The sequence below is a fragment of the Mus musculus genome, chromosome 3, assembly GCF_000001635.26.
Source record: "Mus musculus strain C57BL/6J chromosome 3, GRCm38.p6 C57BL/6J".
In the NCBI taxonomy this organism is placed as follows: Eukaryota; Metazoa; Chordata; class Mammalia; order Rodentia; family Muridae; genus Mus; species Mus musculus.
The window spans coordinates 123,275,462-123,287,818 of NC_000069.6; the positions used below are offsets into that span (position 1 = coordinate 123,275,462).

Consider the following 12,357-nt stretch of genomic DNA (forward strand, 5'->3'; position numbering starts at 1 on the left):
TGGGTTGGGCTGTGACTATGGCTATTACAGGGGCTTGCCTCCCATGTGGGGGCCTGGTCTCTGTCCTCTGCACAGATAGTCTTCAGGTCCAGGACTCTTGTTTGAACGTCTTGGTAGGCATTTAAGTCTGTAATCACAAGAACTGCCGCTGTAACCATCACGTGTGTTCGATTGTCCAAGGGCATGGAAGTATCTTCATGAAGGTACAATGGTAGTCTGACAAGGTCTTCCTGGGTGACTGCAGTCCATGTGTGTGTCCATGACTGCATTTCCTGTGTGTGTGTGTGTGTGTGTGTGTGTGTGTGTGTGTGTGTGTCTGTGTGAGCGGTTACTGTAGGAGGAAGGGAACAGCTGCATGAATGCTGAAAGCAGGCTCAATGCAGAGGAGCTCACGGACAGCTTGGAGGTCACAGGGTACTTGGACAAGGGTAGGGCCAAAGGTCAAGTTGATCGGGCTGGGTAAAGAAGACTTCATTTTTATTTTACAGAGACCAAAGCTCAGAGGAGGTTACTTGCCCAGCTCTGAACAACAGCTAGTTAGTACCAACAAGACTTAGGGGTCTCCACCACAATGCTTAGGTTATCCTCTGCCGCCTTTGCTCTAGAAGAAAAGAGAAAAAAAAATGGCTGGAAAACTATTCCATAGTGAAATCTTAAAGTGGTCTGTTCTGGCTACTTTGATGTCAACTTGACACACGCTGACCGAGTTATCTGAAAGGAGGGAACTTGAATTGAGAAAATGCTTCTGTAAGATCCAGCTGTATAGCATTTTCTTACTTGGTGATTGATTTGGGAGGGCCCAGCCTCTTGTGGTGGTGCTATCCCTGGGCTGGTGGTCCTGGCTTCTATAAGAAAGCAGGCTGAGGGGTCTGGTTGGTTGATAGTGTTGTTCTTCCTATGGGGTTGCAAACCCCATCAACTCCTTCAGTCCCTTCTCTAACTCCTCTATTAGGGACCCTGTGCTCAGTCCAGTGGTTGGCTGCTAACATCTACCTCTGTATTTTTAAGGCTCTGGCAGGGCCTCTCAGGAGACAGCCATATCAGGCTCCTGCCAGCATGCACTTCTTGGCTTCCACAATAGTGTCTGGGTTTGGTAACTGTATATGGGATGAATCCCTAGGTGGGACAGTCTGTGGATGGCCTTTCCTTTAGTCTCTGCTTTACACTTTATCTCCATATTTGCTCCTGTGAGTATTTTGTTCTCCTTCTAAGAAGGTCAGAAGCACCCACACGTTGCTTTTCCTTCTTTTTTAGCTTCCTGTGGTCTGTGAATTGTATCCTGGTTATTTGGAGCGTTTAGGTTATCAGTGAGTGCATACCATGTGTGTTCTTTTGCAATTGGGTTACCTCACTTGATGATATTTTCTAGTTCTATCCATTTGCCTAAGAATTTCATGAATTCATTGTTTTTAATAGCTGAGTAGTACTCCATTGTGTAAATGTACCACATTTTCTGTATCCATTCCTCTATTGAAGGACAACTGGATTCTTTCCAGCTCCTGGCTATTATAAATAAGGCTGCTATGAACATAGTGGAGCATATGTCCTTATTACATGTTGGAGCATCTTCAGGATATATGCCCAGGAATGGTATAGCTAGGTCCACAGGTAATACTATGTCCAATTTTCTGAGGAACCACCAGACTGATTTCCAGAGTGGTTGTACCAGCTTGCATTCCCGCTAGCAATGGAGGAGTGTTCCTCTTTCTCCACATCCTTGCCAGCATCTGCTGTCATCTGAGTTTTTGATTTTAGCCATTCTGACTGGTGTGAGGTGGAATCTCAGGGTTGTTTTGATTTTCATTTCCCTGATGACTAAGGATGTTGAACATGTTTTTAGATGCTTCTCGGCCATTTGATATTCCTCAGTTGAAAATTCTTTGTTTAGCTCTGTACCCCATTGTCTTGGTCAGGGTTTCTATTCCTGCACAAACATCACGACCAAGAAGCAAGTTGGGGAGGAAAGGGTTTATTCAGCTTACACTTCCATACTGCTGTTCATCACTGAAGGAAGTCAGGACTGGAACTCATACAGGTCAGAAAGCAGGAGCTGATGCAGAAGCCAGCCATGGAGGGATGTTCTTTACTGGCTTGCTTCCCCTGGCTTGCTCAGCCTGCACTCTTATAGAACCCAAGACTGCCAGCCCAGAGATGGTCCCACCCATAAGGGGCCTTTCCCCCTTGATCACTAATTGAGAAAATGCCTTACAGTTGGATCTCATGAAGGTAATTCCCCAACTGAAGCTTCTTTCTCTGTGATAACCCCAACCCGTGTCAAGTTGACACATAAAACCAGCTTGTACACCCATTTTTAATAGGGTTATTTGTTTCTCTGGAGTCTAACTTCTTGAGTTCTTTGTATATATTGGATATTAGCCCTCTATTGGATGTAGGATTGGTAAAGATCTTTTCCCAATCTGTTGGTTGCCTTTTTGTCTTATTGACAGTAGAACTCCTAGGGACTAAACCATCAACGAAGGAGTACACATGGCTCCAGCTGCATATGTAGCAGAGGATGGCCTTGTCATGCATCGATGGAAGGAGAGGTCCTTAGTCCTATGAAGGCTCAATAGATGCCCCAGTGTAGTGGAATTGAGGGCAGGGAGGTGGGAGTGGGTGGGTGGGTGGAAGAACACCCTCATAGAAGCAGGGGAGGGAGGATGGGGTAGGGTGTTTCCAGGAGGGAGGGTAACCCAGGAAAGGGGGATGCCATTTGAAATGTAAATAAAGAAAATATCCAAGAAAAAGAGAGAGAGAGAGAGAGAGAGAGAGAGAGAGAGAGAGAGAGAGAGAAAGCAAGCAAGCAGGCAGGCTGAGCAAGCCATGGGGAGCAAGCCAGTAAGCAGCATTCCTCCACTGTCTGTGCATCAGCTCCTGCCTCCAGGTCTTGCTCTGTATGAGTTCCTGTCCTGATTTCCTTCAGTGATAAACAGTGATATGGAAGTGTAAGCCAAATAAACCATTTCCCCCTCAACTTGCTTGTTAGTCATGGTGTTTCATCACAGCAATAGAAACCCTGACTACAACACCCTGAGGAGCTTTTGACTGTGGGAAAGTGGTTGTTGTAAGGGGCATCTGATTTCTACGTCCTCTGAATGTGAGAACTTAACCTCGCCACCCCCATCTGTCTCAGGATTTGCTGGAGTAGCAGCCTGCTCTCCATAAAGCACTGTCAGAGCTTGCCTTGCATTCTCTACCAGCCTGCTGTCTGATTTATTGAGTTACTTTTTTTTTCCACTTTGCACTTTTTGGTTTTGTTTTTCTTTGGTTTGTGAGAGACTATGTTCTGTTAAGGTACTGCCACATTCGGAGTTTATTTCCTTTATTAACAGGTAATAATAGCCACTCTGGAGAGATTGGTTAAGGGAGGTTGGAAGAACCTTGTGTTTACCCTCTAGCTTCTGTCTCCCTTCACTCATTTTAATGTTAATCTTCCATCTTTTTTATTTATTTTATGTATATGAGTACACTGTAGCTGTCTTCAGACACACCAGAAGAGGGCATCAGATCCCATTGCAGATGGTTGTGAGCCACCATGTAGTTGCTTGGAGTTGAACTCAGGACCTCTGGAAGAACAGTCAGTGCTCTTAACCACTGAGCCATCTCTTCTGCCCTAATCTTCCACCTTTATCATCTCCCTTTGTACTTTAACATGCCCTTAACTCTGCTCCCTTCTGTTGCAGGCGTGATGAAGCCATTGGGGCCTTCAGCTGCTCCTTCAGGGATGCTGCCCCCAGGTCCTTTACCTCCTGGACCCCCACAGTTTGGCCCCAATGGAGCCCATACTCCAGGCCATCCTCCTCAAAGGTAAGCTAAGTACTTGTCAACTCTCATTTGAATATGCCCTAAAATACTCTTCCAAAGGACCCTTCCAACTTGCATGTTTCTTGGTTGAAAATTTAATCTCTTGGTAAGTTTCATATCTTTAAAAACATGTTTACTGGAGAACTACCCTAGAAAACAAGCTTTTAGAAAAGCTTGGGACAGAAGAGTCTGTATTTTAAAATACATAAAAATGAGCCGGGCATGGTGGCACACGCCTTTAATCCTAGCACTCAGGAGGCAGAGGCAGGCAGATTTCTGAGTTCGAGGCCAACAAAGTGAGTTCCAGGACAGCCAGGGCTATACAGAGAAACCCTGTCTCGAAAAAAGAAAACAAAACAAAAAACATAAAAATGGCCCATGTTAATGCCATGCGTTTTAGTTTGGGGTTATAACCAGCTTATTTTGTTTAGAGTTTCATGTTGGTCTCTAGTTCCTTTAGACATCTAGTCTCTGTATATCTTACAACATATTAGATTGTTCTGGGCATGGCAGCACACATCTTTAATCCTAGCTCTGGAGAAGTAGAAGTAGGCAGATCTCAGTGAGCTTGAGGCCAGCCTGATCTACATAGTAAGTGCCAGGCCAGCCAGGGGTACATAGTGACACCCTCCCCTACTCCCACTCCCTCCCACCCCCTACCCCCAAATCCCAGGTCTCAGACCAAAACAAAACACTGAAACAAGACTTACACCATTCTCTTCTCCGGAGCTGCCACACACACCTGAGCTCATTACCAGCAACTGCTTAGTACAGGTTTTAACATCATATCGGATTGAGGTCAGTGGTAGAGTCTAAAGGTTTGATAGGGAAGGAACGCACGGGACAGCGAGGGACTCTGAATTGGCAGGCCTGCTGTAAAAGCAGCTAAAAAAAAATAATTTACAGGTTCTGTTTGTTTATAATAAATTGAAAAAGAGGAAGTCAGAGGCAAGCCTTGGAAAGCCAAAAATTATACGCCTGAGATATTTAGAGGCTGTGACCCATAGGGACTGTCACCTGGGATGGAGCCAGTAGCATGCACACCTCCAGGCTCGGGAATCCCAGTGTTATTTGTTCCTAAGCTGTTGTCACCAGCCACAGTCTGGCTCCTAGTAGCATTTACCTTGGACCGGCTCCCAAGGTGGCCCGAGGCCCCATGTCCTAGCTCCTTTCTCAGGTTGTCAGGTGGAGGGGAAGCGGGGCACAGACATAAGTCTTTAGTGTCAACCTGCGTCTTAGAGGAAGGTTGTCTGTCTGTCCTTCCTGCCAGTGAGCAAAGGGAGGTTCTGAAATCATCAGCTAATGCTCTTCTGTGGCTCTTGAGTTGGACACTGCTGGATATTGTTTGTTGTGGTAACTGCCACCAAGACGTAGCTATGAGACCACAGAGCAGCTTCACACAGGAGACAAAAAAAATTGAGTTGAACTTGTGAGCATGTGTGTGGCTTGAGCACAGAGTTAGGATGCAAAGGTCTTGTTGTGACCTTACTGCCTTTCGTCTCCAAAGCATGATGGGTGGGGAAGGAGGGGGCACAGTGCTGAGGACCACTGGGTACAGTATGCTTAGCACTGTGGAACACTAAGGCCAGAGAATTGTCAGGAGTCCAAGGCTAGCCTGGGCTATATAGCCCCAAGCTAGCCTGGGCTACAGAGTAAAATTCTGCCTCAGGAACCCAAGAGTAATCTAACCTAGCTGTGGATCCTGTACACTGTACTGTCAATCTTCCAGGCAAGCTATACCCACTGGTGCATAATGGCATGCTTGTTATTGGGGAAACCAATAGCTTTTTTAAAAATTGAATTTGAAGGCTACTCTTCAAAGGACATCATGGTGGCCTCTGTGAAGCTGGGTAAAGTCTGTTTGTTCCTGGGGAGGTCTCTAAGTCATAATCTACTTTTTTTTTTCAAAATAACATATAGGTAAAATACTTTCTAGTGTTTTAATGTAAAATATATAATCTAAATATAAATTTACGTTTATATTCATAAGACTGGTGCTGCCGTAAATTGACAAGGCCTGCTTGTAATAGTAGCTCAAGAAATACAGCTTGTGTTGGTGTTTATAATACATTGAGAAAGAGAAAGTCAGACACAGCCCGATGAAAGCCTTGGTCAGGAAAGTCTCCTTTTGACGGGGGATGACTGTGCATTCAGAGACTCCTAACTGAGCAGAACAGGGACATCACCCTTCCTAGGTTCAGCAATACTGCAGGAGAGGGATGAAAACACGTGAGAGCCAGAGGGTGGGGAGGGACGCTCTGAAATGCTCTTCTGGCCATGATGTCATCAGTAACCATGAGCATACAGGAGCTGTGGAGACCTGCACAGGACCAATACAAAATTAGGTCTTCAACATTCCATCATGGATTTCGGGGGGAGGGGGGCACTCCTGAAGTCCTCCCCAAAGAGCTCTTGGCAGCCAGTGGTTACCAGGAATGGAGGGTCTGCCATCTTTTTCAGTGAGGTAGCCGTTGCTAAGTTGCCCATGCTCCAGGAATCAGCCTTCCACATCTGTTCATCCACTTGACAGTAATTAAACTTACTGACTGAAAAGCAATACCCCACCCCACCCCCATACACATACCAGGCCATGAAAGCTAGTTAGGAAGAATGATATGAACAGGAAAGGGAGGAAGGTAAGAGAGGACTGGGGAGATCATATGATCACAGTGCATTATACAGCTATATGGAATTGTCATAAGTTATCTTGAATTTTAAAAATATCTTAAGGAAAAAGAAAGAAAAGAGTAAGCAAGACAGGGCAACTGCAAGAAAGCAAAAAAGAAAGAAAGGAAGGATGGAAGGAAGGAAAGATGGACGGAATGAAGGAAGGAAGAGAGATGCTGACAACCTAGAGGTAGCTCCTGCCTCAGTAGCAGGGTAGCCTGGGGTGACATGAAGAATTAATCTTGTCAGTCCAGAAGAAGGAAGAAGACCCAGGACAGGTCATTGCTATAAACTCCCTCCCTGCCCTTTCAGGACTTTAGAAAAAGAAATGCAAAGATGGAATCAGTGGTTCTGAGAACAAATTTGGTCACTGGTATTGGCCTAGCTGATGGATCTCTTTGATGTCACTTCTGGGAATGGCATCATGAGCCCAGCAGAGGGCTGGCATCTGGAGGAGTGGTGACCCCAGGGACAGGCCATGTTTGCCAGACATGCCTCAGGGGGTTGTTGGCCAAACAAGTTCTAGTCACATGCTGCATAGATTTGTTACCCCCATGTGTAGTGTGGTCTACAGGTTATAATGAAGCTGGAAAATTCCTGGGGCTAGTGACACTGGAGCCCCAAGGTGACAGTCATCACCCCCAAACACATTACCCACATGTCTGAGGTGCCACTGGTGTCACTGCCAGTACAGAGCCCTGGGTAGGGATGAGGTGCCCACACTAGAGTGTTCTCCTTAGAGGAGTCTGTTGTGAGTCACTGTGGTGTTCAGCAGTAGCCGCTTGAAGGAGCTACTTCAGTGCATCACTTTTACTTGATTTCTTCCAGTGTTATTTTGCTCATCTTGGAAGGATATATACACCCTCTACCCTAAGTATGTGGTAGGCACTTCCATTCAGGTTTGTATACCTTCTGATGTCTGTACAGAGACACATTTCTCAGAATGTCCTGCTGTTGACTGATGTATTCCTAACCTAACCGTGTCTTCTTTGCTTTCTCATCATTCATAGTTAACATCTCTAATCCACAGTCATGAGGATTTTGTATACAAACTACCTTGCACAGCACACAGCACTCATTCCAGTCCATAGATTCAGGACATGTCAGCAGCTCTCAGTGTCGTTCCATTGGGTACAGTATGCTATATCACTGGATGGAAAGTCCACTTGCTGCTATCTGTGGATTGCCCTCCCTTCGTCTGGTGTCTCCAGGAAGCTTGGTTTCAGAATCTACTTCGACTCTGGTTTCGAGGAAGCACAATTAGGTCCTATTCTTTCCCCCTTCATGCTTTTTAACTGGGTACGACTTAAATACTGACCTAAAAGTTGGAAATCGGTGTGAAAGTTAGAAATGTCAGGAGGGAAGTCTAGCCTTTCAAGCTGGGTTTCCAGGTTGCCTGTTATCTGCGCCATGGGACACGTTTCTATACACACGTGGCAGGGCAAAGGCGAAGGGTACAGTGATCTGAGAGTGAGTCACTCTAATCTGATGACAGGCTGTCAGAGGAGACCAGATGTGTGTGACCTTCCTCCCTCCCTCTCTCTCTCTCTCTCTCTCTCTCTCTCTCTCTCCCCCTGGTCTTCCCTTTTCTTCTCCTCTTCTTTTTATTAATTCCTTCTTTTCTTGTTTGCATTTTTTATCTTTTATGTTTTAAAAAACTTTTCAAAAATAAAATGTTAACGTATTGTTTGAAAAATACACACACACACACCCATCTTCCTTAACTCCTCTCAGAATCACAAAGACCTTCCTTACTTCTTTGCTCTCTCTCTCTCTCTCTCTCTCTCTCTCTCTCTCTCTCTCTCTCCCCTCCTCCCCCCCCTCTCTCTCTCTTTCTCTCCCTGAGTCCAGTTGGCACTGTCACTATGTCCATATGTGTAGGATCATGCACTGGAGCATGGACAACTGACCAGGGGCCACTTCCCTGAAGAAGGTAGCCGCTCAGCTAGGGGAGGACTTGTGAGCCCTCCCTCATTTGTGATGGACTCGCTTGGTGGATGGGCTTGATCCATGGGCTGTTGCATGTTCGTGTGTGCCATGGCCCCATCATATCTAGAAAACACTGTTTCTCAGGAGTTTCTCACAATTTTAGGCTCCTAAAATCTTTCTGCCTCCTCCTCTACGGTGATCCCTGAGCTCTGAAGAGAGCGGATAGGCTGTAGATGTGCCCTTTAGAGCTGAGAGCATCATAATCATTTTTTTTTTCGCACTTTGATCTATTATTGTTGGTCTCTCTGTTTAATCTCTGTTCATTGTAAAAAGAATCTTCTCTGACTGAGGTCTGAGAGCCACGCTGACCCATGAGCATAATTATATATATATTTACAGGACATTTTGATACTCTGTCCATTTAGAAAACAACAATAGTAGGCTAACCCCTGAGGCTGTGAGTTCGCTGACTATGAGGTCTTGGTCATATTTATAGTACTGAGGATTCATGTCCTCCTGTACGGCAGGCATTAAATCCAGGAGTGCGTGGTTTCCCCCATCACACTCAGTGCCACTATTGCAACTGTGATCCATTTTACCATGCTGGTCATTACCATAGTCCACTGGGTTGACAACTGTGACAGCTGAATTAGACTGTGCTGGCTCCCTTCCTCCTAGCAACCTGCATAGCAACCTCTACCACCATGAAAGCCAGCCAATAGGAAGGACACTTTCAGTTTAGTGTCAGCTTGGTCTTTCTATGTCCTGTGACTCAGGCATGCTGTATCTTTAGCGAAAGGGTCTTACCGTGAAGTTCTGCAGTAATATTACTGCCAGCAAGAGCAGTAGCCTGTGCTGTTTGGGGGGTGTTATGAGACTTCCCTGACCAGTAACCTGTACCTAAGACTTGCCATCAGGTAAATGCAAATTAAACTACCTTGAGACTTCATCTACCCCAGCCAGACTGCCTAGGATCAAGAGAAGAAAGGACAGTAAGTTCTGGAGTGAATCTGGGGAAAGGAGAAGCCATATTCACTGTTGGTGGGAGCATAAACTGGGATAGCCAGGAAGGAGAGCAATGCAGGTTCTTAAAAATCTAGAAATAAACAGATCTATCACATGATCCAGTGATACCACCCTTGGGCCTATACCCAAAGGTCTCTGTATCCTACTCCAGAGCTAGCTGCTTATCCATGTTCATTGCAATTCTGTTCATAATAGCCAGGAAACGCAGATAGTCTAGCTCTCCACCAGCTGAGGAATGGGTAATGAAAGGACAAAACTGCTTACAGAGTGGAATTTTATTAGCTGTTAAGAAAAATGAAATCTTCAGGTAAATGGATAGAACGGGATATAATCATTCTGAGTGTGCTCATCCATACTCTGAAACACAAATGCCGCATGTCCTCTCTCATAGTTGGAAGCTGGCTTTGGGTGTGTTAGGAAGGGGCCCTTGTGTTTGTGTTGAGGGGAGAATAATGGAGGAGGGGCAGTCACACACAGGTTACCACTTGTCTGTGAAGAACAGGAGGGGAAATATTTAAGAGGGGAAGTAGATGGGAGGGAGGCCAGAGCAGAGGAAGGGGTTGGAAGAGGGAAAGATAACACTAAGGAGCTTTGGAAAAGCCATATAAAAACCCACTGTCTTAGTCACTATTCAGTCGCTGTGCAAAGATATCATGACCAAGGCAACTCTTCTAAAAGATGGTATTAATTGGGGAATTGTGTACAATTTAATCCATTTTCATGTCAGGGAGCATGGTACCATAAAGGCAACCACTGGAGCATTAGTCAAGAGTGCTACATTTGGATCCACAGGTGGGGGTGGGGATGGGGGTGGGGATGGGGGGCAGTGGCCAGACAGACAAACAGATGGGCAGATAGACTGGGCCTGCCATTTGCTGATGCAGCTTAGCTTTCCTTTTTCTTTTACAGTCACCATGTAACAGCTGGCCTGTAAGTGATGATCCCCCTGCCTCACCCTCCCTAGGATCAGGAGTTCAGGCATCTTTCCCCACAGCTGACTATGTAATCCTTCTTTGTGGGTGGCAACACCTCATTCCTACATAGAGGCTCAGTCACAGAGATAGGAATTTTGCCAATTCAAACCCAGAGTGTTGACTTAATGTATAAATATGTACATGAGTTTTAAAACAGTGATATTTTGGGGCTAGAGGGTTGCCTCAGTTATTGAAAAGCACTTGTTGCCCTTATAGGGGACCTAGGTTTGGTTCCCAGGACAAATAAACTCACAACCATATGTAACTCCAGGTCTGGGGCATCTAACATTGTCTTCTGATCTTCATAGGCACCAGGAATATACATGATACAGGGGAAACATTCATACACATAAAAATAAAAATGAATAGGGCTGGAGAGATGGCTCAGTGGTTAGGAGCACAGACTGTTCTTCCTCAGGACCTGAGTTCAGTTCCCAGCACCCATCTCAGGTGGCTTAAAACTGCCTGTAACCCCAGCTCCAGGGGATCACACCTGTGACCTCTGTGGACACTTGTATTTATGTGCACATCCCCCCTTCAACATACACAGAATTAAAATCATCATCATCATCATCATCAATCTTAAAAAAATTTAAAAAAAAAATCTTAAAGACCTGTTATTTCAAAAGAAATGTCTGACATAATCTGAAAGTCATACCCAGCCATTTGTTCCTTTGATCATGGCTGAGGCAGGACAACCGTCTTTAACTTTACAAGTATCTCTAAAGTTTTCTACCTAAGGCAGAGATTAATCTGTTAAAATTTATACTCTTAAAAAGTCAGTAGTTTCATTGTAAGGAAAAATGACAGCTACTCAGTTGTGATCCATCTATTTTGACCAAGAAATGGAGAATAAGGGGGTGAAGGAGCCCCGGCTTCACAAACTATTTAGGAGACGACTAAGATATTGGTTGCATGCAAATAGAGGTAGGGATGAAAATAAAGCTAGGCTTGGTTTGTTTTTGATGCTGAGCCTTGGCTCCCTGGCCTTGCACGTGCTGGGAAGTGTTCTTTCACGGAGCTAAATCCCCATTCTTTCTTTAGTGCCTTTCCTCCCTTTCTTTTGTGTGTATGGGTAGTTGTTACACTCAAGAGAGTGCTGGGACTCAGGGTGCTGTGCAAGAGCAACAAGTTCATTTAACCACTGAGCCATCCATCCCTCCAGCCTCTCTTTAGTGTTTTTCAATATGGAAATGATAGGATTTGATTTTTCTCCTCTCTATAGGCTTAATATTTAAAATGCAGATTTTGTTTCAATCAGATCTTGAATAATTTGCTACTCTAGTTCATTTTGTGAGGCTGCTACAGAAATCTGATACTAGGCACTACAAAAAGCAGACATTTATTTCTCAACAATTTGGAGACTGCAAAGGCCAAGGTGGAAGCTACATCAGTCTTGCTGTCTGATGAAGGCTGCTTGCTGCTTCCAACATGGTATCTTGAATGCCGGAGGAAGGGCCAAGTGCCTGCCCGGCCTGCTTTGGAAAGGAGACCAGATCCCATTTATGAGATGGGCTCCTCTGTAGCCTCCGGATACTGTCACATTTCAATACTAGAATTATGGATGGGGCATGTTTAAGCCTTATTTACACCTTATCTCCAAAAATTGACAAAAAAAATGTAGGAACAGAGAAGTTAATCAATGCTACCAAGGTTTAAGATTAGATTGAGACAAACTTTTGGTAATTATATGACTTTTTAAAGTGGGTACTTGGTGGTAGCTCTGTTCTTTTCTGATATTAAATGAAACAGTGAATTAAAATCTGTATCTGAATACTTCTTAGTCTACCAAACATAACTCTGGTTTGCCTTTTGTTTGTTTGTTTGGTTTGGTTTTTCGAGACAGGGTTTCTCTGTGTAGCCCTGGCTGACCTGGAACTCTGTAGACCAGGATGGCCTCGAACTCAGAAATCCATTTGTCTCTGCCCGAAAAGTGCTGGGATCAAAGGTGTGTGCC

The 12,357-nt window shown here is 44.9% G+C and overlaps 1 protein-coding gene across 4 annotated transcripts in view; it reads left to right on the top strand.

The window, feature by feature from the left end:
* Positions 1–12,357, top strand: part of Sec24d (Sec24 related gene family, member D (S. cerevisiae)) — a 100,841-nt gene that overhangs the window by 10,661 nt on the left and 77,823 nt on the right. For all 4 annotated transcript variants that reach the window (XM_030252809.1, XM_030252810.1, NM_027135.2 and 1 more), the window contains one exon: positions 3,684–3,807. In XM_030252809.1, coding sequence (XP_030108669.1) covers positions 3,684–3,807 — 124 coding nt within the window. The remainder of the gene's footprint in view (positions 1–3,683; positions 3,808–12,357) is intronic.